The 24,877-nt window shown below is 43.8% G+C and overlaps 2 protein-coding genes across 8 annotated transcripts in view; one reads left to right on the forward strand and one right to left on the reverse strand.

Annotated features, from left to right (window-relative positions):
* The window catches only part of TLR6 (toll like receptor 6), a 29,410-nt gene extending 21,846 nt beyond the window's left edge, over window positions 1-7,564 (reverse strand). Inside the window, exons 1-5 of one of the 6 annotated variants that reach the window (XM_065544868.1) lie at window positions 7,459-7,564; window positions 6,269-6,390; window positions 5,569-6,025; window positions 1,328-1,445; window positions 759-842 (exon numbers count right to left, since the gene is read on the reverse strand). The gene's annotated coding sequence lies outside the window, so the exon portion shown is untranslated. Of the gene's footprint in view, window positions 1-359; window positions 843-1,327; window positions 1,446-5,568; window positions 6,026-6,268; window positions 6,391-7,458 lie in introns of those variants that run through there. The other 5 variants (XM_074039553.1, XR_012434781.1, XM_074039551.1 and 2 more) reach the window with 5 other exon arrangements.
* Window positions 7,565-7,698: 134 nt separating this feature from the next.
* FAM114A1 (family with sequence similarity 114 member A1) overlaps window positions 7,699-24,877 on the forward strand; it is a 76,495-nt gene continuing 59,316 nt past the window's right edge. The window contains exons 1-2 of one of the 2 annotated variants that reach the window (XM_005554685.5): window positions 7,699-7,755; window positions 17,917-18,272. In XM_005554685.5, the coding sequence (XP_005554742.3) occupies window positions 17,925-18,272 (348 nt within the window). In that variant the 5' untranslated portion in view covers window positions 7,699-7,755; window positions 17,917-17,924. The remainder of the gene's footprint in view (window positions 7,756-17,916; window positions 18,273-24,877) is intronic. The other variant, XM_045392250.3, reaches the window with a different exon arrangement.

Below are 24,877 nucleotides of genomic sequence, written 5' to 3' on the forward strand. Positions count from 1 at the left end.
GGTTTTTAAAAATCAACTTCTAAGGAAAGTTTACTGGTTGATACACATTTATGATGACATATTTAGCCACATCTAGAAGGACTCATACCCACATTCTGATCAACATTTGGTGTTATTAAATGGTTTAGATTTTAATTTAGGAATAATAAGTAACACTGAAATCCTACAGGACTCATTTACAAATCAATTTTCTAAAGACCATTTAGAAGAATTTCAGAATGACATCAACAAAGGCTGATTACCAGAAGTCTCTGGTTAAGCAGAGACTTCCGGTGGACTGTAAACCCTTTTCCCCAGACTTCTCACTTAACTGAGTTCTGAAAAGAACAGAAAGCATGAGTAAAACAATCATTCCATAATTTATCTCAATGTCTGGCACGATCTCATCTTTATTTAAAAAAAAAAAAAAGACAACAAGGTAAGACCTTACAATTCGGCTAATGACAAAGTTGGACACCTCGGTAAGAATCATTTCTGCTTTCAGGAGGAAGAGAAAGGCTGACTTCTTACCATTCATCCTTACTCATCAAACATAACAGGAAGTCTCTGGGGAGGCTCAGTAAGAAGTGGATGGATCTCTGCTCCACTGACAAAAGGAGACAGCCAGAAAGCAGCAGGTATCTGTGACCCTGGGAAACCAGATTTGTGAAACAAGCCAACAGAAAGGGCTGGCTGTGGCTTTGAGGGAATTTCAAGTAACCATGGACTAACGTCTTAAGAAAACACACAACCATCACTGCAGATCTGGGCACATTGACATGTCATTAGGAGATTGCATCACATCACCAACGTTCAGGAACAAGGAGACCATTCTTGTCGAGGCTGTCATAACTCAGAAACGTCTGCAAGGGGATGACAAAAACACAAAAATCAAGTAATAGCGAAGACAGCAATGACAGTTAAGCAAACAAAGAAACAGACAGTACTGGGCCGAACTCCCCACTTGGCCACTTACTGTGAGGCTTGGGACAAGTTCCTCAACCTCCATTTATTCATCCACAAAATGGGAGTACTTTTAGGAAAGATACTGAATTTAAAGTGGCTGGAATAGTGCCTGACCTAGAAGAGAAGTCATAATAGTAAGGAGTTTGGTGTAAATCATATGGTTTTTTGTACGCTGAGGGGTAAAGATTTCAGGATATACTATGAAGTGAAGAAAATCAAGGTGCAGGCTGGGCACAGTGGCTCATGCCTGTAATCTCAGCACTTTGGGAGGCTGAGGTGGGTAGACTGCCAGAGGCCAGGAATTCAAGACTGGCTTGGCCAACATGGTGAAACCCCGTCTCTACTAAAAACACAAAAATTAGCTGGGTATAGTGGCAGGTACCTGTACTCCCAGCTACTCGGGAAAATGAGGCAGAAGAATCACTGGAACCCGGAAGGCGCAGGTTGCAGTGAGCCGAGATTGCCCCACTGCACTCCAGCCTGGGCAGAAGAGTGAGACTCTGGTTCAAAAGAAAAAAAAAGAAAGAAAGAAAATCAAGGTGCAGAACCGTAAGAAGAGTATGACATCAATTGTATAAAATCTAGCCTATTATACATTTACACAGGTTATCTTCTTGCCAGGCATTGCTGTGACTACTTTCCAAGTATGAACGTATTAAGGTGCTGTGAGATAAGTACTGTTACATCATCTCCACTTAGCACCCGGGCAGGAGCAGCTGAGTAATGTTTCCGGCTTGCGCTGCTGGTCAGTGGTGGGACTGGGGTTCGAACCCAAGCAGTTTGGCCCCAGTGCCTATGCACTTCAGCATTACACCATGCACGCTGCTTTAAAAGACACCCTGTGTCCTCATGAAACACACAGAGAAGAGAGACACAGAGAAGCGGAGCATTTGCAAACAGAGGCAGAGACTGCGGTATTGCAGTCACAAGGCAAGGGATGCCTGGAGCCGCCAGAGGCTGGAGAGAGCATCACCCTATGAACACCTTGATTTTGAACTTCTGGCCTCCAGAACGCTGAGGGAATAAATTTTTGTTGTTTTAAGCCACACAGTCTGTGGTGATTTGTCATGGTAGCCACAGGAAACTTAATACAAGGGTCTACATACGTATGTTGATAGAGGCATATGAATCTTTTTTTCTCAAAGGATACATAAGAAATGTTCACCTTTGAGCAGAAGAACTAAGAGAAATAGATTATTGGCCTTTTTTTTTTTTTTTTTTTTTTTGAGACAGGGTTTCCCAGGGTGGAGTGCAGTGGCATGATCATAGCTCATTGCAGCCTTGACTTTCTCTGCTCAGGTAATCCTCCCACCTCAGTCTCCCAAGGATCTGAGACCACAGGCATCCACCAAAATGCACAGCTAATTTTTATATTTTTTTGCAGAGACAGGGTTTTGCCATGTTGCTCAGGCTGGTCTGGAATTCCTGGGCTCAAACAATCCACCCACCTCAGCCTCCTAAAGTGCTGGAATTACAGGCTTGAGCCACCCCACCTGGCCTCTTCACCATTTTATGCTTTTTGTCCTGTTTGGATTCTTCACTATATATATGTATATATATCTCAATTTTTTAAAAAATAGTGTCACACTGGGATAAGTATTATAAATATAATCTGAGGCCACCAAATATACTGTCCCAATACAGACACAGGCAAAACATTATTTTGATGATTTTTACTTTTTAAAAAATGTTCTTTGCCTTTCTCCAGATAATAAATAAATAAATATTAGTGTCTACCAACAGCTTTAAAGTAAGTTCTGTGACAGTTATCAATATCATAAGATACACATACGACAGAGATAAGATTGATAATTTTGGCTGGGTGCAGTGGCCCACACCTGTAATCTCAGCACTTCGGCAGACCGAGGCAGGCAGATCACCTGAGGTCAGGAGTTCAAAACCAGCCTGGTCAACCTGGTGAAACCCTGTCTCTACTAAAAATACAAAAATTAGCTGGATGTGGTGGCTGGCTCCTGTAGTTCCAGCTACTCAGGAGCCTGAGGCACGAGAATCACTTGAACCCAGGACGGGGAGGTTGCAGCGAGCTGAGATCGCACCACTGCACTCCAGCCTGGGCAACAGAACGAGACTCCATCCCCAAACACACACACAAAAATTTGATAATTTATATATTAAGTATTGGCAGTAAACCTAAACTTCTCTGCTGAATTAAAAAAAAAAAAAAAAAAAAAAAAGACAAGCCACAGTCTGGGAGAAGGTATCTGCAACACATGTAATCACAAAAGGGTTAATATACAAAATATATAAAGATTTCCTACAAATCAATTTTAAAATGACTAACGACCCCAATGGGGGGAAATGAGCAAAGGAGATCAGCAGATGGATAACAGAAAAGGAAACAGAAGTAGCTCAAACACATGGGAAGGTACGCATCCTCTTTAGAACATGGGAAAATACAAATTAAGACAACCAGGAGACACTATTGCACACCCCTAAGGTGGACAAAATTTAAAACATCTCGTAATACCAAACGGTGGCCAGAACGTGAAGAAATAGAAGCACACATACATGTCCAGAGATTCTGATGTAAGTGGTCTGGGAGGAGCCAGGCATACGTTTTATTTCGAAAGCTCTTTAGGTGAGTAGATTTCATTCTAACCCCATGAAGATCAGGGGACTGAGACCTACACACTGGCCTGAGCACAACGCCCTCTAGTGGTCTATATTTTCTCGGGCACACCCTTTACATCCCAGGGCCTGGGAGGTGGTGCAGGCCCTCACTGCTACTTCCAGATCACTTTCCTTCCTCCAAACCCACCCCTTCTCGTTGCAGTCATCTACTGAGCCCCATCGCTTCATCAAGTATTCTAGCACTACTCACTATTTCATTCCGATACCACCCTTTTCATAATTTTAGTGATTTCCATAGCTACATAGAGACTCTTCCATTCACCTGGCCTCTGAGTTCTTGGAAATTCTCTCTTCTAATAATCTTGTCCTGCACCCTACCTCAGTCATGCATTCCCTTATGATATCCTAGATATCATCATTATCAGTGGCTGCACCCCCTCCATAATCTCAGCTGCCTGAATCCCACTTTCCATCTGTCACCTCCAACTCTTCCTCTGATGCCAGTGATTCCCCAGCCCCACTGCACTGGATTGAAAGATCATGCTCCATCCTCTTCCTTATTCTTCTGTAGCTACCTACTCCTCTTTCCTCAACCCAGTTTAAATCCAACTCTCCATTAGACTACACTGAGCTTGAGTGGCTGAATACACACCCATACTGACTGGCTTACTTGAAATTTATGACTAGGTTCCAGCCTCAAGAGAGAGCAGTGATCCTCCTACCCTCCTTACTACCCTTCCCTAGCCCCTTCACTCTCCTACTCTCCTCTCTCACACCTCCTCTTGTCTCTTACACTTCCAAAATCTCCTTCTTGTGTCTACGTCCTCTTTATCTCTTTGTTATGGAATACCCAAGGCTCAGTTTTGGACCACTTCTCTTCTAAATCCATGCATTCTCATCCGGGTCCATGGCTTCAAAACCATCTGCTTACTGATGTCTCCTCAATTACCAGCTCCAACCCAGACTTCCCTGAACTCCAGACTCTCACATTCAACAGCCTACTAAATAGTTGCTAAAACATTCTTGTTGAAAACCAACATTCTCATGCAATGATGCTTCATTTTCACAATGAAAATAGATGCTACCAGAGGAGCATTTCCACATCTTCCCCTGAAATTCTACAAGTCTCCCCTGCACGAGTTCTACATGAACTCTCCCTGTCCTTTGGAATGAACTCTGTGCCAAGAGCCATCCCCTTCCCACTGAGCACTGGGTCCCCCTCCTGCTCATCTACTCAAGGAAGTCACTCTTGCAATGATCTTCTCTCTACTGCATCAACATTTTTCTGCTCTGATGTATTATTCCAATCATCTTTTTTTTCTTTTCTTTTAGATAAGGTTTCACTCCCATCACCCAGGCTGGAATGCAGTGGCACGATCTTTGGCTCACTGCAACCGTCACCTCCCAGGTTCAAGGAATTCTCATGCCTCAGCCTTCTGAGTAGCCTGGATTACAGGTGTATGCCACCACTCCCAGAGAGGGAATGGATGGGGTTTCAAACATATCTAGCATTTTTTTCTTTGCAAAGAAAATTCTAAAATACTGCAAAAAATCTGTTAAATCTAGATATTATCGTATTCCCTACATTTTTTACACAAATAAGTATTTGTCATATTATTATTTTCTTTTCTATATGTTTTAACTATTCCAGAAAAATTTTAAATGAACTTAAAATGTTTTACAATACAAATAAAATAACTGAAATAAAATCTGGTAGTCCTGGAAGCAGCTACATGAGTAAAAGGGCGAAATCTGCAGTTGGTTAAACAAAAAACAAACTTGTTGCCAGGATAGTTTGGTTTATTTTCTTCATCGAATAGGTGTGGTTTGGGTCAAAGGAGAAGATGAACTCAGCCCTCTAAAAAGAGAAGATCTGATGGGGCTGTTACAGCTCAGCAGGGCAGGGAAGGCAGGTTAGCAAAGGTGCTTGCTGTCTCTGGGCGGGAGCAGAAGTGCCAGTCACAGACGTTTGTGTATATGCTACACCAAAACACACCTGTTGCAAGTGGAACGTAATTTGATAATACTCACAAAACCAGAACTGGAAGGGATGGTGTAGAGCAATGCTATTGATTGTAGAGGTGGAAAAACTGAGTTACAGAAGCCAAGTGTTAACGTTCAAAGTCTTGCTCAATTCAAAAAGGCTATTGATCTCAATTTAAAGCAGTTTCCACCCACTCTCACATTAAGACAACTTTCTAGTTTTTCTGTGAATTTAAAAATAACAGGCTGGGCATGGTGGCTCACGGCTGTAATCCCAACACTTTGGGAGGCCGAGGTGGGCAGATCACTTGAGGTCAGGAGCTCGAGACCAGCCTTGCCAACATGGCAAAACCCAGTCTCTACTGAAAACACGAAAATTAGCCAGGCATGGTGGCAGGTGCCTGTAATCTCAGCTACTCGGGAGGCAGAAGAATCGCTTGAACCCGGGAGATGGAGATGGTGCCTCTGAAGTGCAGCCTAGGCCACAAATCAAGACTCTGTCACCCTAAAAAACATAATAAAATAAATATTCAGTAGCTTAAAAAATTATTAATATGAAAATATTTAATGAAAAATTAAAGAAAAAATATAATTGGGCGCGGTGGCTCATGCCTGTAATCCCAGCACTTTGGGAGGCTGAGGTGGGTGGATCACCTGAGGTTAGGAGTTCGAGACCAGCCTGGCCAACATGGTGAAACTCCGTTTCTACTAAAAAATACAAAAATTAGCCGGGTGTGGTGGCACGCACCTGTAATCCCAGCAACTTGGGAGGCTGAGGCAGAAGAATTGCTTGAACCCGGGAGGCAGAGGCTGCAGTGAGCTGATATCATGTCACTGCATTCCCGCCTGGATGACAGAGCAAGATTCCGTCTCAAAAAAAATAAAGTAATAAATTAATTAATGTATATGGAAGAAACTGGAATATAAGTAACAACCTAATTGTCTGTCAAAAAGAGAATGATTGAATGAAATATAGTTACAAACATATAACAATATGTAAGACAAATCTTAGAAGAGTGGTTTTGGTTGATATGTATTGACCAAGAAAGATGATTATAATATGTAATAGGGGAAAATTTACAAAATATGTCAACATCTCACCATTTTTATAAAAAAGCAAACAAAAAGCTGTTTATGCACACTTGTGTTTATATACGCTTAGAAAAGCTATGGTAGGATCCACACACTATAAGAAATGGTAGTGATATTGAAGAAGAGAGGGTGAGGCTATATTTTCTTTAACTTTGAATTTATAATTTTTTAAAAATAAGAGGGTATGGAGTGGGAGAAAGAAGAGAAAATCTGCCTTAAACACATCGCTCACAAAGAATCACTGTTTTTAAATTGTCTTTCCCCTGACTTTTATATAAAACACAAAATTGTTTACAAAACTAGTTAATACTGTAAACACTGCACTTCCTCTGCATCTGAGTTCATATTAAGCCATATTTGAGGAAGGCCTTACTATGTGGCCTTCCTTCCATGTCAACGAATTCTCATTTTTAAGGGCTACAACATATTCGATGTCTGAAGCTACTGTAGCTTACTTCACCAGTCTTACTGGGGGACATTTAGATTGTCTCCAGCTTCCCCCCACAGAAGCAACTACAATAAACATCCTTGTACATACATGTTTGCCCATTTGACTGCCTACTTAGGACAAATTAGCAAATGTGGAATTCCTAGGCCAAAGCTAATACATCGGAATTTTGACCCACAGCTCCAAACTGGCCTTCTGGAAAGTGGGTTTTCGCTGTTTGTTTGGGGTTTGTTTGTTTTAAATCTATCACACTCCCACGGACAGGGCAAGGGAGTGCTGCTTAACGCAGAATCAGGAGCTCAAACTTTATCTGAACTTGCGCGACCTCTTCCCAGTGACACGGCGGGGGTTTTCCAAGCGCTTTTAAGGAAAGGGATCTGGCGAACCCCAAGACTCACCCGCCCTCGGTTGGACAGGGGGCGCGCTCTGGTTCTCTGGGCTGGCACAGGGGTGGGACAAACCAAGTTTCCAGGAGGCTCGCCCAGCGCGGGCCCTGCCCCTCGCAGCGTGGGGGTGGCCGGGCGTCCCCGCGGCGCTCCCCGTGGGGCGGGGCGCAGGCGGGGCGGGGCCCCCTCTCCAGCCGCCCGCCCCCTGCCCGCTCCCCGCCCGCCCTCCGGCCGCGTCCCCGCCGGCCCTGCAGACGTGGCGGGGCGGGACCCACCGGGCACTCCCGCGCGTACTCGGCCGCCTGAGCGGTAAGAGCCCCGGGCAACCTGTCCCCATCCCCTTCCCCGGGGGGCGGGCGAGCGCGGGGGCGGCCGCCCCGGGGTGGTGGGAACACCATACTGTGGCGCCTCGTCTGGGACCCACGAATCCTGCCCTCTGCGTTAGTGAGAAGCCGCGGTCAGGGAGGACCTGGCTCTGGGGTGAGGGTCCGGGGTGGCGCGGCCGAGGGCCCTGCGTGGGTGCGGGCGTGTGAGTGTGTGTGTGTGAGTGTGTGTCGCTCCGGGTCCACGCTCATGCACACACCCACACGCCCACACTCAGGGTCTGCCCCCTCGGCCGGCGTGAACCTCCACGGAGCCTGCCTGGATCTCCCAAACTATCCAGTCCTGGCACCAAGCAAGTCTGGAAAAGTGCCTCAGTGGCTCAGGGCCAAGTCAGAGGCGGGCTGCAGGGCCCCCCAGCCCGGGCACGGAGGGAGCAGGTCCCTGTAAGACTGAGGCCTCTTCCCAGGGTGCGCCTGCCCTCGGCCTTGGCACAGGGAGCTCAGGCCTTGACCTCCCCGCTCCCTCGCCTTACCCCTCCTCCAGCAGCCGACCCACGCCCTGCCTGCTCTTCCAGTCCAGCCAACACTCTAAACAGGCACCGCCTCCATTCGCAGCCCCCGGGATGAGTCCCACTCCCTACCCCAGCTCCCCAGGCCCCCTCCAACCAGTCAGCTAGCCCTCGCCCCTGCCATCCGGTGAGTATTTCCAGGCACCTCAGACCAGGCGCCTCAATGTCACTGCCCTTTCCTAAGTAGGAAGACATCTATCCACGGGCTGAGAGCATTAGCTATGCCCTGCTGACCCCATCCGTTCCCGTCCTAAACATCTTGAAGGACACAAGCAGGTGGCTTTTTAAATCAGTGTCCTCTGAACTCCCTGTGACCTCAGCCAACCTGTGACAACTGAGAATGAGACAGCCTCTATCCTCGGAGCCTCTTTTGCCCTCTCTGCAGCCCAGTGGCTGCTTCTCTACCTCACTCCTATGCCTGTGTCCCCTCCCTCCGTTCTTCCATCAAGCCTGAGCTTGGGAAATAATCTGATAAACTTCTTACATTGTAACCTTTAAGTGAAGGAATGAGACTTTAGGGATGGATTTGAGGCACAAGTGAGCCAATGCAGAAGGAATTTGAGGGTGGGAGGGGGCCTTCTTGAATCTGAGCGATTCAGACCATAAAAGTAAACTTGTCTTTCTTTATTTGACCAGGCTTATCTCAAACTTGGTTTCTCTTTTATTAATATCGAACACAATATATTTCAATCCAGTAAATATCTGAGGGACAGAAACGAACCTAGATGCTGTTGGTCATAGTCTTGGAGGACAGAATGGCAGAAGTAAATACTCCATAAATACATGCAATAGAAATCTGTGCAAAGTGCCAAAAACGTAGAAGAGGGAGCAGTTATTTCACTGGAAGGAGTGGGGCAGATTAAGGAAAAATTCACAATGAAAGAGAACATTAGACATTGGGTATCTAGAGGAATAGGAGTTTGCCAGGCAGCTGGAGGAAGGGCAGCACCAGGGCAGAGGAACCAACATAAGCAAAGGCAGGGAGATGTGAAGAGTTACGGGGAATGGAGAAAAGACTGGTGAGGCAGGAGTGGAGGGCACTGAGAGTTGCAAGAGGTGGAGAGAGATTGGAGCTGGATTATGATGGGAAGTGCGAAGATATTTACACCTAATGGTTTTTAAACAGGGGAGGAAGTAGGTCCAAAAATGCCTGGCAGTCACACAGAGAATAGGCTGAAGCCTGGGTACATAGACTTGTCAAGCCTTATACAAACTCACACAAACTGTTACAACCTGATTAAGAGCCTCTCATACAGAGATTTTATTCCTGGTCCTTCGCTGACCAACACTTTTTTTTTTTTTAAACTGGGGGAGATGACCTCACACAGGATATCATGCTAACCAAATTTTTATGCTGCCAACTGAGGCCATTTTTTTAAAAAAATCCATCTACTGTCACTACTATTTCATAAAATGAAAGGCATTTCAATACCAAGAAAAAGCACAAAGGCTAAACTTGCAAGATGAAGGCAGTCTTTTACATTTAATAAATTTAGATTTATGAAAAACTTGCGATCTTGTCCTCATTTTTCTCTATCATCACAGACTTGCCCCAGTCCTGCAGGTGGGGTTTGGAAAAAAAGCATCCAAATCAGTTTGTCCATCCTAGCTTTACAGAGGAGCAGGTGTAAGCGCAGTGAGGATGAGTAAGTTCTGTGCCCACAAAAGGATGCTGGGACCACAGGCCACATCTCTTAACGCCTGCAGGGCACAACTCTTCCCACCTCTGAATACCATTGCTCTCACCTCTCATTATTCCCCACACAGCCTCGTGTCCTGGCCTCTCAGACACCTGTCCTGAATCGCTAGAGTCCATCCCTAATGCTTGGACATTTGCACATGCTCTCATCCCACCAGGCTTGAATTACCACTTCAAAGACACTTTCAAGGTTCTCCTTTGCACAGGGTCAGTCTAGTTCAGGCACATCTGTCCTTGATTTGCTGTGCTGTTTTGCATCACTTTTTAACTGTTTTGTGTTAACTCCTCAAACAGATGATTCATTTCTGAAGGATAGTGACCATACTTTTTTTATACTTATTTTTCGAGCTGGGATGTTGCTGCTTCAATACCTCGCATAGTACTGGGAGCATTTTCGGTGATGAATGAATTTACTCATGAAAAACTAACTTATTCCCAGCCCACAAAGGCTTCTTTATATGTGACCCTTCCTCTCCTTAGAGTTTCCTGAAGCAGCCTCCTTGTTGCTGTGGGTTGAGTCTCCTTAGCCTCCAGGCCACGAGACATGGCTACAGTGATCAATCTTCCTAACCATAAATCAGGAAAGGTTTCTAAGTCTGGCTTATGGAACACCCAGATGGAGATGGAAAGTGTCCCAGGAAACACAGTGCTTGTCACGACTGTAATCCTGGTGGACTCCAGCAGCCCCTGCTCAGAAACAGTTGTGTATTTCAAACACGCAGTTTCTAGTGGTTTCATACAAAAGGGTACAGACTGAAAAATGATTACATTTCCCCCATCATGATAGCATCCACAGTCGATAAAGGTCTACCAGAACAACCAAACAAAAAATGAGAAATTGAAATAGGGCTGATCTTGCATGACCCTTTCTTTTTTTTTTTTTTTTTTTACAATTAGAAATTGAATTAGGGCTTTTTTTTTTTTTTTTTTTTTTGAGTCGGGGTCTTACTGTGTCACCCAGGCTGGAGTGCAGTGGCACGATCTTGGCTCACTGCAGCTTCTGCCCCCCAGGTTCAAGCAATTCTTATGCCTCAGCCTGCAGAGTAGCTGGGATTACAGGCACATGCCACCATGCCCAGCTAATTTTTTTTGTATTTTTGGTAGAGACAGGATTTCACTCTGCTGGCCAGGCTGGTCTGGAACTCTGGCCTCAAGTGATCCGCTTACCTTGGCCTCCCAAAGTGCTGGGATGTGAGCCACTGTGCCTGACCGATGACCATTTTTAAATTTAACAGATATAAAGATCTAGAATTTCTAAAATTTATAAATTATCCATAAATATTTTAAACAATAATCCATAAATATTTTAAATAATAATCCATAAATATTTTTTAACAATGCCTGTTTAACATCTTACAGCTGAGTTTCTGGGGTATTTCTGAAGGGATGGTTTGTGTTGGTTGAATGTAGAGCAGCCACAGAGAAGAGTTTTATTGCAGCACTTTTTCTACATTTGGGATAAACTGACCTAAGGCAATTTGGCCATCAGACATAGGTAAGGGCTATAGATTTCCTCCTCTGCAACTTCCCTACCAAGAGCTAAATTCCCAGGAATCCAAGTTCACTGATGGAATTCTGCCATAAACCCACACATGTATTAGCAAACAGGCTTAGTTAACCAGTCTGTTCTTATAAGCTCAAGGAAGTCCTAGCTCACTGTCCTTTTAGGCCTGTGTTCTAGAGGCAGGACTCAGCTAAGCTTCTAGTCACCTTCAGGTTTGGAGTCCTGCATTCAGCTAGAGGCCCTAGAAGAACCCTACTCCAAAGGGTAAGTCAGCTGCTGGATTCAGTGCAATCTCATATCTTAGCTGTAGAAGCAGAGAAGGCACCTATACGCTATTTCTTGCCGATCCACATATCTGAGGCATCTTTCATGTCACCGGTGAAAAATTATTTCTCATATCCTTTATGCTAATTAGCATACCCTGAGGTGCCCATCAGAGAAGACGGTAGTTGAACCCTCTAAAAAGAGGTGGACACCTCATTACAGATTTTTAAGGGCTTACTAAAGACCCCTGGATAGTATATTCCTGAATAAGGCACTTCAGATGTCATCCATCCACCCTTAGGGCATAAATTAAAACTAAGTTAACATGCACGTGTCACATAGTATATGCTAAACTATTGTAGGACACTTCATGAACAAGATAACAACACTTGAGGACAAGGCTTGTACATTCAGGTATTCATAATGGTTTTTATTTACCCATAAGTGTTTATCCCAGCCAGATTTATTCTGATGTTCCTGCTTATAGAAAAGTGAAATAGTTTGGGACTTCTTAATAATCCAGATTAATAATAAGAATTTTCAAATCACCTTACAAAGAAATAAAAAGATCAGACAATGTCTACCATCTACTGATTTGAAAAATGAGAATAAAAGTGATGGCAAGGTATCATTTATCCATGAACCCACTCTCCTCATTCTTGTGTCACTAGGACTCATGTGAGGATAATAAAGACAGGGAAATCTTTAGGCCATGGCAATCAAGCGAAGTCCTAGGCCATGGGTAAGCAAACATTTTCGGAAACAGGCCAAATAGTACATATTTTAGGCTTTTTGACTTTGCAGGCCATATGGCCTGTGCTGCAACGACTCAACTCCGCTATTGTAGTGCCAGAGAAACCACCACGGTCCCATATGTAAACAAAGGGTGTATATCTGGTCCAATAAAACTGTTTACAAAAACAGGCAGAGGACAAAATTTGGCCAGCAGACTGTGGTTTGCCAACACCTTGTCCTAGGCTAGCCCTGATTCAGAGAGAAGTTTTCACAAAGATTTTATAAACTTCCAAATGACAACAGCCTTTTTAGCAGCCCCCATCAATTCTACTCACCTCCCATAAACCACCCACAATACTACCCCTTCTCTATGCAGTGGGTTTCTATCATTGTTTGCTATTTCAGTTAGGCTTGAACCTGGCTCCTTGACAGCCCACGGGCAACCTTGAATATCCTAAACTTTGTATACCAGCTCGAGGGAAGTTTGCATTCTTTGCCATTCTTACATGTAGACTTGTTTACAGGAATGTTATCACTGAATTCAAGGTCTGGCAGATATTTTTTGCTTATACAAATACATTGTAACTCAATTAACTGGGAGGTGAAGGGAAAAAAGAAAGACAATACGGAAATGTCAAGTCATTTGGAACCATCTGCTGTAAGAAAGCTCCTGAGTGTCTTTACACAAATATTAATATAACTCAACAGGCATATTTGTTGAGCTTCCTACTATGCACAGGAAGCTATGCCAAGTACTATGTAGAATATGAATACAAAACAAGGAAGGTCTTTGTCTTTATAGAATTTACAAATCATAGGAAAAACTGAAGCAACTCTAATCAAAGAGGACTTTAATTGTCTAAAGTAAGATAAACACAAAATACCCTCAGAAGGGTTCAGGAGGAAAATGTTCAACCTGGAGGAACAAAGAATGGAGAAGGCGGTTTTTAACTGAGCCTTCAGTGTGCAAAAGAACAACATATGGAACCAACAGCCCCCTGAGTGTCTCTTGTGGATGTGCCAGGCATTGCACAGGTATTTACACTGTCTCATTTAAGGTTTTCTAGGAAAATGTGGGAGGTAAACCTGGTGGGATCAGAGCACAGAGGTCCCTGGATACCAGCTGAAGCATGTGGCCTCATTTCAGGAGGGAGAGGAAGGGGGAGCTCCTGAGGATGTGTGAGCAGGAGAGCCATGTAATTAGAGCCGTGAGGTGAAGGATGGAAAGTAAGGGGAAGAGCTACAGTGAACAAGGGAACCCAATACTCAAATAGTCATCATGAACCATAATGAGGACCTTGCCGTGAGAATAGGAGTAAAAGAATGCAGATGGATTCTCAATAAAGAGCCTCTAGGATTTGGCCACTGACTGAATGTAAGAACAGAGGCGGATGGCATTGCTGATAGGGCTCTGATGTGGTTCAGTCTCAAAGTCAGACATGGGCTCAAATTTCAAATGTATGATTTACTAAAAGTGTGACTTCTGAGCTTCAGTGTCCTTGTCTGTAAAAGGGAGCTGATAACATTCAACTCACAGGAGATAATACATTTTAAAAGCATGGATACAGTAAGCACTCAATAAATGATAGCTGTTGATAATATATATTCTTGAGAGGGTGAAAGTGTGGTCAATGACAGCTCTGAGTTATTGGGAAAATCTGTGTGTGAGATGGTATCTCATTATGGTTTTTATTTGCATTTCTCTAATGATTAGTGGTGTTACACATTTTTTCATGTGTTTGTTGGCCACCTATGTGTTTTCTTTTGAGAAGTACCTGTTTATGTCATTTGCCCATTTTTTCATGGTTTTTATTTTGTTTTTTTTGTTTTGTTTTTTTTTTTGCTTGTTGATTTAAGTTCCTTACGGATTCTGGATATTAGACCTTTGTCACATGCATAGCTGCAAATATTTTCTGCCATTATGTAGGTCGTCCATTTACTCTGTTGATAGTTTCTTTTGCTGTGTAGAAGCTCTTTTGTTTAATTAGCTCCCACTTGTCAATTTTTGGTCTTGTTGCAATTGCTTTTGGAGTCTTTGTCATGAACTCTTTGCCAGGGCCGATATCCAGGCTATAGTATTTCCTAGGTTCCTAGGTTTTCTTCCAGAGTTTTTGTAGGTTTTGGTTTTACATTTAAGTCTTTAGTCCATCTTGAGTTGATTTTTGTATATGGTGTAAGGAAGGGGTCCAGTTTCAATCTTCTGCATACGGCTGGCCAGTTATCCCAGCACCATTTATTGAATAGGGAGTCCTTTCCCCATTGTTTGTTATTGTTGGCTTTGCCAAAGATCAGATGGTTGAGGTGTGTGGCTTTATTTCAGAGTTCTCTATTCTGTTCTATTGGCTTATGTGTTTTGTTTTTGTGCCAGTACCATGGTATTTTGGTTACTATAACCTTGTAGCGTAGTTTGAAGTTGGGTGGTGTGATGCCTCCAGCTTTGTCCTTTTTGCTTAGGAATGCGTTAGCTATTTGGGCTATTTTTTGGTTCCACATGAATTTTAGAATATTTTTTTCTAATTCTGTGAAAAGCATCATTGGTAGTTTGATAAGAATAGCATTGAATCTGTACATTGCTTTGGGTTTTAACAATAATGATTCTTCCTATCCATGAGCATGGAAAGTTTTTTCATTTGTGTCATCTCTGATTTCTTTGAGCAGCGTTTTGTAATTATCGTTGTGGAGCTCTTTCATCTCCCTGATTAGCTGTATTCCTATGTATTTTATTCTATTTGTGGCTATTGTGAATGGAATTGCATTCTTGATTTGGCCCTCAGCTTGGACGTTATTGGTGTATAGAAATGCTACTGATTTTTGTACATTGATTTTGTATCTTGAAAGTTTGCTGAAGCTGTTTATCAGATCTAGGAGCTTTTGGGCAGAGACTATGGGATTTTCTAGGTGTAGAATCATATCACCTGCAAAGATAGTTTGTCTTCCTCTCTTCCTATTTTATTTCTTTCTCTTGCCTGATTGCTCTGTCTAGGACTTCCACCGTTGTGTTGAATAGAAGTGGTGAGAGTGGGTATCCTCATCTTGTTCTGGTTCCTAAGGGGAATGCTTCCAGCTTTTGTCCCTTCAGTATGATGGTAGCTGTGGGTTTGTCATAAAAGTCTCTTATTACTTTATTACTTTGAAATATGTCCCTTCAATGCTTAGTTTGTTGAGACAGAACATTTTTATTACCACTGACAGTTCCATTGAATAGTGCTGCTCGACATGGTATCAATAATTTGTAAGCTTCAAAATGTAGCTTTAATGGCTACATTCCTTATATGGTTTCTACCTCACTTCTTACCCTTCAAGTTTATCCTTGACTATCCATTGTCTAGGCCTTCATCAGCTGGTCCCCAGTAAGGCATACTGTGTGTATACAGGTCTCTTTCTCACTGTGAATTTCTGACAAAGACGTTGCAAAACTAAATGGCAAGTCGTTTTTTGATAAGTGCTCAGGTATTTTCTAGACTTTTTTTTTTTTTTTTTTTTTTTTGGAGACAGAGTCTCACTCTGTCACCCAGGCTGGAGTGCAGTGACATGATCTCAGCTCACTACAGCCTCCCCCCACTAGGTTCAAGCCATTATTGTGCCTCAGCCTCCTAAGTAGCTGGGACTACAGGTGCGTGCCACCACGGCCAGCTTATGTTTGTATTTTTAGTAGAGACAGAGTTTCACCGTGTTGGCCTTGGCTGGTCTTGAACTCCTGGCCTCATGTGATCCACCCACCTCAGCCTATCAAAGTGCTGGGATTACAGGTGTGAGCCATTACGCCCTGCTTTCTTATGCTTATTCTCATTATTGCTACAAATATAATTAATAAAGCCAGATTCAATAATTTTAAAGATACAGGTAATACTCTTAGTTCCCATCGGCATAGTCCTTCATGCCAAGTAAGAGCTCCAGGAAAGTTTAAAGATAGCACTGTAGGTTTGTGTTAGCTTCCTATTGCTGCTGTGACAAATTACAACTAACTTTGTGGCATTTGCCAACACAGACTTATTCTCTTGGAGTTCTGGAGGTCAGAAGTCTGAAATCAGTGTCTATGGGCTAAAGTCAAGTTGCTGGCAGCCTGGTTCCTTCTAGAGTCTCTGAGGGGAGGATGGTTTCCTTTTCCTTTCTAGTTTCTGGTGGCCACCCATATTCCTTGGCTTTGGGGCCCCTTCCTTCATCTTCGAAGTGTGTCACTCCAGCTTCTGCTTCTGTCAACACATCACCTTTTCCTCTTTGTAGTCAAGTCTCCCTCTGCCTCCGTATAATAAGGACACTTGCAATTACATTTAAGGCCAACTCAGATAATCTAAAATAATCCCCTCGTCTCCAGATCCTTAACTTACTCACATCTGCAGGATCCCTTTTGTTATGTAAGGTAACACACGTTCCAGGAATTGGGATATGGTTATCTTGGGGGCCATTCATTATTCCAATAGTCCCCAACCTTTTTGGCACCAGGAACTAGTTTTGTGGAAGACAGTTTTCCCACAGATCAGTGGAAAGGGTGTGGGGGGAGATGGTTTCGGGATGATTCAAGCACTTTACATTTATCATGTACTTTATTTCTGTTATTATTACATTGTAATATATAATGAAATAATTATACAACTCACCAAAAGGTGGAATCAGTGGGAGCCCTGAGCTTGTTTCCCTGCAACTAGATGCTCACATCTGGGGGTGATGGGAGACAGATCATCAGGCATTAGATTCTCATAAGAGTGCACAGCCTAGATCCCTCAAACGTGCAGTTCACAATAGGGTTCATGCTCCTATGAGAATCTAATACCACCACTGATCTGACAGGAGGCGGAGTTCAGGTGATAATGCGAGCGATGGGGAGCAGCTGTAAATACAGAGGAAGCTGTGCTCACTCACCCGCTACTCACCCTCTGCTTGGTTCCTAACAGGCCATGGACTGATACGGGGAATAATGCAGGGTTGGGGACCCCTGCATTATTTGGTCTCCCACAAGGTTACATAGAGTATTGGTTAAAAAAAAGTTTGCCCCAGTCAGGCGCAGTGGCTCATGCCTGTAATCCTAGCACTTTGGGAAGATGAGGCAGGTGGATCACCTGAGGTCAGGAGTTTGAGACCAGCCTGACCAACATGGAAAACCCCGTTTCTACTAAAAACACAAAATAAGCCAGGTGTGGGGGCACATGCCTGTAATCCCAGCTACTTGGGAGGCTGAGGCAGGAGAATCGCTTGAACCCGGGAGGCGGAGGTTGCAGTGAGCCGAGATCGTGCCATTGCACTCCAGCCTGGGCAGCAAGAGTGAAACTCCATCTCAAAAAAAAAAAAGTTTGCCCCTACCAGATTTTTTATCCAGGGCTTTGAATTGAAGCTTAACAATCCGATGAAAGCATGAGGTGTTTGTAATTGTGTTGACAGATATTAAAATGTCTGATGATGCTGGCGACACCTTAGCCACTGGAGACAAAGCGGAAGTTACTGAGATGCCTAATAGTGATTCTTTACCTGAAGATGCAGAAGTGCATTGTGATTCAGCTGCAATTTCACATGAGCCAACACCAGCTGACCCCAGAGGGGAGGGGCATGAAAAGGCAGCTGTGCAGGGTGCAGGGGCTGCCACCATTGGGCCCCCTGTGCAGCCTCAAGATGCCAACACCATGGAGCCCCCTCTCAATGGAGAAGTGACTGAGGATACACTTGCTGAGTGTATTGATTCCGTCAGCCTTGAGGCAGAACCCAGATCCGAAATACCCCTGCAAGAACAGAATTATCCGGTAAGAATGGGTCATTCAGTTCACTTCGGCCTAAGTTCTTGCTTATATCTACCATGTGCAGAGCTAGCAGCAAGCTCTGCAGGTGGGAATTGGGAGTTCAAAATGTACTGTGACATCCCCTCTGTCATCAGAAATGTGCTGTGTAGTGAGATTAAACATATACGAAAATAATTTGTCATAATATTTGCATTTTGATAAATATATTATTAACAGTAACAGCCACCAATTATCAGACGCAAGCTGTGTGCCAGGCACTCTGCTAGGCACTTTATCTGTTATGTAATTCACTCCACCAGCAGTTCAAACCTGGGTATTACTAACTCCAGCTTATACATGTGGCAACCGGGCTTAGAGATGGTAGCTTGTCCTGGGCTACTTGGTTGTAAATAGAAGATATTGTAATATCAGACATCATGTCTCCAGATAATTAACAAGCCTGATTCCACCCTAAGCAAGTCAATGTTTCTTTAAGATCACTTAAAATCTGATGTGTACTTACAAATCCATGGTGGAGATCTTCAGCCTTCAGATCACTGTTTTATCATCACACAACACCTTCCAGGGGAACAGAGGCAGAATGCACTCATCACCCCTTCCCTTTCAGTGCCTGCACCTGTCTCTCAGGGTATGAGATAAGCCAGATCTCTCTGTTGGCACCTGGGCCACCAAGAAGACTATCCCAGCAAGGTTTTCCTGGAGTCTTCACCTCCAGCCATGTGGGGCCAGGCAGGGGTGGGAGACGCCCCACATGAAAGGAGGAGACAGGCCGCTCTCCTCATCCTGTCTGGGATGAACTGCCTTCTAGAAAGCGGGTGCAGGAGGGCAGAATTGGGGTCTTCCCTCAGCCAGGCCCAGCCCTGTTCATCCTGAAGTGTGCCACGACAGATCGCCCCCTTGAGGTGACTCTTGCGCATGACGTGAGGGACAGGAACTAAACAGGGAACCAGGGGCCCTGGGCTTTCACCCTCCCATCTATCATTAACTCCATGAGTTTGGGCCAGACACCCTAATGTCTCTGCGCTTCAGGTTCTTCCTCTACGAAGTGAAGAATTCTCACATGAAGACCTTGATGCATCCTTCTGACTGATGTTTTATGACTCGTGTATTCAAGATTGGGCTTCCCTCACACCCACTTTCCTCAAGGGGTTTGACCCTCAGAACTGTCTGCGATGGGCTTTCTCAGGGGCAAGGTATTTATTTCCCTTCACTGGAAATGTTTAACCAAAAGCCAAACAGTCATTTTGTAGAGATGTTATGGAAGCAATTTGAGGACCAGCTGGGAGTTTGGATCAGATAGGGTAAACATACACAAAATTTTGTTTATGAGTTTCAGGAGGTCACTGACCCTTTGAAGCCATCTATAGATGCCCTAAATAATTAAGAGCCCCTAGATCAGAAGTTCTCAACTTTAGCTGAATGTTACCAACCACTGGGGGAGATTTAAAATATATTGAAGCCTGGGCAACATGGTGAACCCTGTCTCTATGAAAAATACGAAAAATTAGCTGTCATGGTGGCATGTACCTGTAGTCCTTGCTACTCAGGAAGAGGCAGGAAGATCACCGGAACCCAAGTGGTCAAGGCTGCAGTGAGCTGAGATCACACCATTGCACTCCAGCCTGGGCAACAAGAGGGAGACTCCATCTCAAAAAATAAATAAATAAAATAAAGTAGAGTATAATGGAATAGAATAGAATAGAAAATATTGATGCTAGGGTCCCAACCCCAAGGATTCTGATTCAGGAATGGGGCTTGGACATCAGCAATTTTTTAAAGTACCCCAAGTGGGTCTAATGTTTGGCCAGGATTGAGAATAATTACTTTAGGATAAAGAATTTTCAAGGTCCTTTTTATGATTCTTTGAGTAGGTGATCTTCAGTATCATTCCAGCTCTAAAATGCTGTAGTGCTACAATAACACTTCAAAAGTATTTGGAGACAGGCCCTTTCATTCTTTTGGCTACTAGGACACTTTTTCATCCGTTAATCTTAGAACAACAAATAGCAATAACAGCCACAAAACGCACAGGAAGTAAAAGTGGGATATTAATAAGCTGCAGGCTTGGCAGTTTGCATGGTATTGGTGAAGAAATGGACCACTAGATTATGTCAAGAATCAGCCCAAATAGGAAATAGCCGAGTGAGGACCTGACTCCAGAGCCTGCTTTGCCTCCACACTGTCTTTCTTGTGTAGGGGGCTATGGTTCCCAATTTTTGTCCTAAGTGTTACTGTTAACAAATACCTTGGTACAGTAAGAAAAATATAACTTAGCCACAGCATTCTTACCTAAAATGACTTATACTATACAAGCTCTACTAATTCAAAATCCACATGCTGTTGATAGATTATACGTTCCAATTTCAGACATAATAATTATAACAGGATTGTTCATGAAGATAGCACAGTAAGGCCGGGCGCAGTGGCTCACTACTGTAATCCTAGCACTTTGGGAAGACAAGGCAGGTGGATCACTTGAGGTCAGGAGTTCGAGACCAGCCTGGCCAACATGGTGAAACCCCGTCTCTACTAAAAACACAAAAATTAGCCAGGTGTGGTGGCACATGCCTACCAGGAAAGGGGATTCTACTATCTCTCTTAGTAGTTTATCCTTTTATTAGAAGTCAATTTTATACCTAGTCTTTGATTATTGTTCATTTTTTTCTATTTTATTTGCCTCTTGCTGCATACTCATAAGGACTCATTTTGCATTGATGAAGACAATTCTTTCCCTGTTGCTCCAGAGCAGAGTGAATTATACAAAACAAATTCTTGAATCTAAAGTTCATTACAAGGTGGTTGTTTGGATTGAACACAGGCCGCCCCTGAGGAATGGCAGGTTCTGCAGGAAAATAACCAAGTGCAAAAGCCTATTTGACCCCACGTTCATCTACACCTGATAAATTCTCATCACCCCTTTAAAAAAGTTTCTGGCCGGGCACGGTGGCTCACACCTGTAATTCCAGCACTTTGGGAGGCCGAGGTGGCCAGATCACCTGAGGTCAGGAGTTCGAGACCAGCCTGACTAACACGGAGAAACCCCATCTCTGCTAAAAATACAAAATCAGCTGGGCGTGGTAGCATGCCTGTAATCCCAGCTACTCGGGAGGCTGAGGCAGGAGAATCACTTGAACCCGGGAGGCAGAGGTTGTGGTGAGTCGAGATTGCGCCATTGCGCTCCAGCCTGGGCAACAAGAGCGAAACTTCGTCTCAAAAAAAAAAAGTTTCTGTGAGAGAATGCTTGCTTTACTAAAAAAAGAAAACTGGCAGAATAGACTTTGAGGACGTACTTCTAGGACACATTAGATTTTGTGATACTGTGCATAAATGTGTGTGCGTGTGTGTGTGTGTGCACGCACGCATATATATTTGTAAGTACCTGAGTCTGGGTCCCCTTAAAATCCACATGGTTAGGCTCACATTTGCCTCAGGCAGCATGGCCACCATAACTTGGCAGGTAGGGTATTGCGACTAGCAGGTGGCCAGAGTCAAGGATGAGGCCATCTTTCTGGCTGGCACCTCTGCTTTGAAGGACCACACCATTTATGCACTCAGATAAACTATCTCTATCTTTAGGGCTTCTTCTCTTTCTTGGCCTTTTTGACATACAGACTCAGAAGCCACTGAATTTAGCCTTCTCCTGTAGGAACCCACTCTACAACCTCCATGAGAAATTGTCCTCAGCATTGGAGGTTGGACCAGATTCTCTAAGGCCTCTACCAGCATCATGATGCAACGCATTATGCCCAGAAACCTGGGTGGTGTAACTATCTTCAGGATGCCGACAGTCTAGTTGAGAAGGCAGTGTTGTATGAAAGCAATGATTACGTGTCCTCTAGTACTAGATAGGACAGGCACAAGGGAGCCTTTAGATGGAGCATTTAAATTCATCCGAAAGAGTCAGAGGAGTCTTCAGCCTCAATTCAAAGATGTTTGTCTTGAGTACTGGTTGGGAGTGACATTTGTTCCCAGAGCTCTTGTGGGACCTTATTATATACTAGCCAGTCAACCCTTAAAAGACCCAATCTAGATCAAATTCCTCTAAATTCTTAACGCCAAGAAAGGTTACCCAGAAGTTTTAAAATGTCATCCCTACTGCTCAACACCAACGCATAAGGCCAATTATGCAGAAGGTGATGAATCCCAATGTTAACGCTGTGAGTACTCTCACGGGAAAACATGGGCGTGTGGACCACCATGGATAGTTCTCTCCCTAAAAAAGGAAAAGCAGAATGTTTAAATGCCATAAAGTTGCGGTCAAGAGAGACAAGGAGTAGGGGACACAGGCTGAGACATGACAGCATTTAGCCTCCTAAACCAGATGAGTAGAGTTTTCTCCAGTTCTGTTTGAGTATTTCTCCTTTTAGGCCTGCTGTAAAAGGACAGTGTTCCCTACTGCCTACGTTCCCTATTCTGTGTTCCCTAAACAGTGACACCCAGTTTTGGCTTGGACAGCCAGGTGGATGAAGGTGCCATTCCGCCATAGAGAGCAGTGCTTCCCAGATCTGGTGGTGTATTGGAATCATGTGGGGAGCCTGTTAAAAATTCAGATTCCTGGTTTCCACCCTGAGAGATTCTTAGGCACAAGATCATAGTGGAAGCTGAGACTCTATTTTTAATGAATTCCCCTAGGTGACACTCTTGCAGTCAGTCTATGGACTAGAGTTTGGGAATCACTAACACTAGGACGCAGAAAGAGCTAGTTGGGGTATGGGGAAGAATGAATCGAGAAGATAGTGAGTTCAGTTGGTCTTTGGTTTTTGGTAGAGACGGGGTCTCCCTGTGTTGCCGAGGCCAGTCTGAAACTCCTAGGCTCAAAATCTTCTCTCACCTCAGCCTCCCAAAGTGCTGGGATTATAGGCATGAACCACCGCACCAGCCTGAGTTCAGTATTAAATTATGCCATAGGACATCCAAGTGAAGATTTTTTGTGGACAGTTGGTTAAAATGATCTGGAGAGACAGGTGATTCAGAGGCTATCAGCACCTATGTGGTTATTTCAGTAATGGAAGTGGGTAAGATGGACGAGGTGTTAATATATAAATAACAACAGAGGCCAAGCCCTCAGCCCTGGAAGGTTTCTGTCTCTAAGCCAATTTGGTTCGGCACAGCTCTTAGGGTTTTGTTTTGTTTTTTTAAATAGCTTATGGTAGCTAGCAAAGAAGTTGTAGTACAGTCTCAGCACTACCATATTCTATAAGTGAAATCAAGTCTCAGATCACATTGCACCACACTGACATTTTTAAATGAAATGGTGATTAACAAGCGAGTTGAAAATGGTGTATGAGAACTCTTTCTCATGTAGGCTTGAGAATATCCCATTGTTTAGGTGCTTTGATCACCATCTTGAATGAAAGGTTTACTCAAGGCAACTGCCTGGATTTCAGAGCTAAGGTTTCTTCCCTGATCGCTGGCATCAAGTCACCAGAATTCCCCAGAGTTGAAAGATGGATGGAAGACTATTTACACCGGGCAAAATCCTTTGTAACACCCTATTCATATAAAACTAGAAGGAACAGAAAATATACTTATTTACAAATCTTGCATACTTTTTAAAATTTTTATTTACATTTATTTATTTATTTGAGATAGGATCTCCCTCTATCGCCCAGGCTGGAGTGCAGGGGCGTGATCTCGTCTCACTGCAACCTCTGCCTCCCAGATTCAAGCGATTCTCCTGCCTCAGCCTCCAGAGTAGCTGGGACTACTGGCATCTGCCACCATGCCAAGCTAATTTTTGTATTTTAAGTAGAGATGGGGTTTCACTGTGTTAACCAGGCTGGTCTTGAACTCCTGACCTCAGATGATCTACCCACCACGGCCTCCCAAGGTGCTGGGATTACAGACATGAGCCACAAAGCCTGGCCCCGCACTTTTTTAAAAAAAAAATAGAGTCTCTCTCTCTCTCTGTTGCCCAGGCTGGCGTGAAGTAGCAAGATCATAGCTCACTGCAGTCTTGAACTCTTGCATTCAAGTGATCCTCTTCCCTCAACCTACCAAGTAGATAGGACTACATATGCACACCATCACGCCTGGTAAATTTTTAAATTTTTCTGTAGATACCAGGTCTTGCCATGTTGCCCAGGCTGGTCTTGAACTCCTGGCCTCAAGTGATCCTCCTGCTTTAGCCTCCCAAAGTGCTGAGATTATAGGAGTGAGCCACCGAAGCCAGTTCCTTGAATACTTTTATTTTTACCATCTAGAACCCCTTTCAGATACTGAGAATGCTAGAAATAGTCCACCATGTTTACCAATTAAAACCCATTTTTGCAATTCAGTGTGGTAATTGGCAAAGCATCAGATGTTACTAGAGATACAGATAATAGAATCTCTATAAATAGCTGCCTCAAAGTATGGCTTTCCTGATTAGAATGCTGGCTAACCACCCTGGACTCTGCATATTTTATTGGCATGCTGACAGCACTTGGATTGTAGGTTAATCTAAGAAGCACCCATAATGTCACAATATGCATGTAGAAGCATTCTAATGTAAATAACTGAAATCATAATACTAAAAGATGGTGAAAAAGAAAAAAAGTGAGAGTCAGAAGATAGGCCCTCAGAATAGAACACGCTAAGGCAGATGGAAAAGTGGATGAGGTTTGGAT

This window comes from Macaca fascicularis, chromosome 5, assembly GCF_037993035.2.
Source record: "Macaca fascicularis isolate 582-1 chromosome 5, T2T-MFA8v1.1".
NCBI classification, from domain to species: Eukaryota; Metazoa; Chordata; class Mammalia; order Primates; family Cercopithecidae; genus Macaca; species Macaca fascicularis.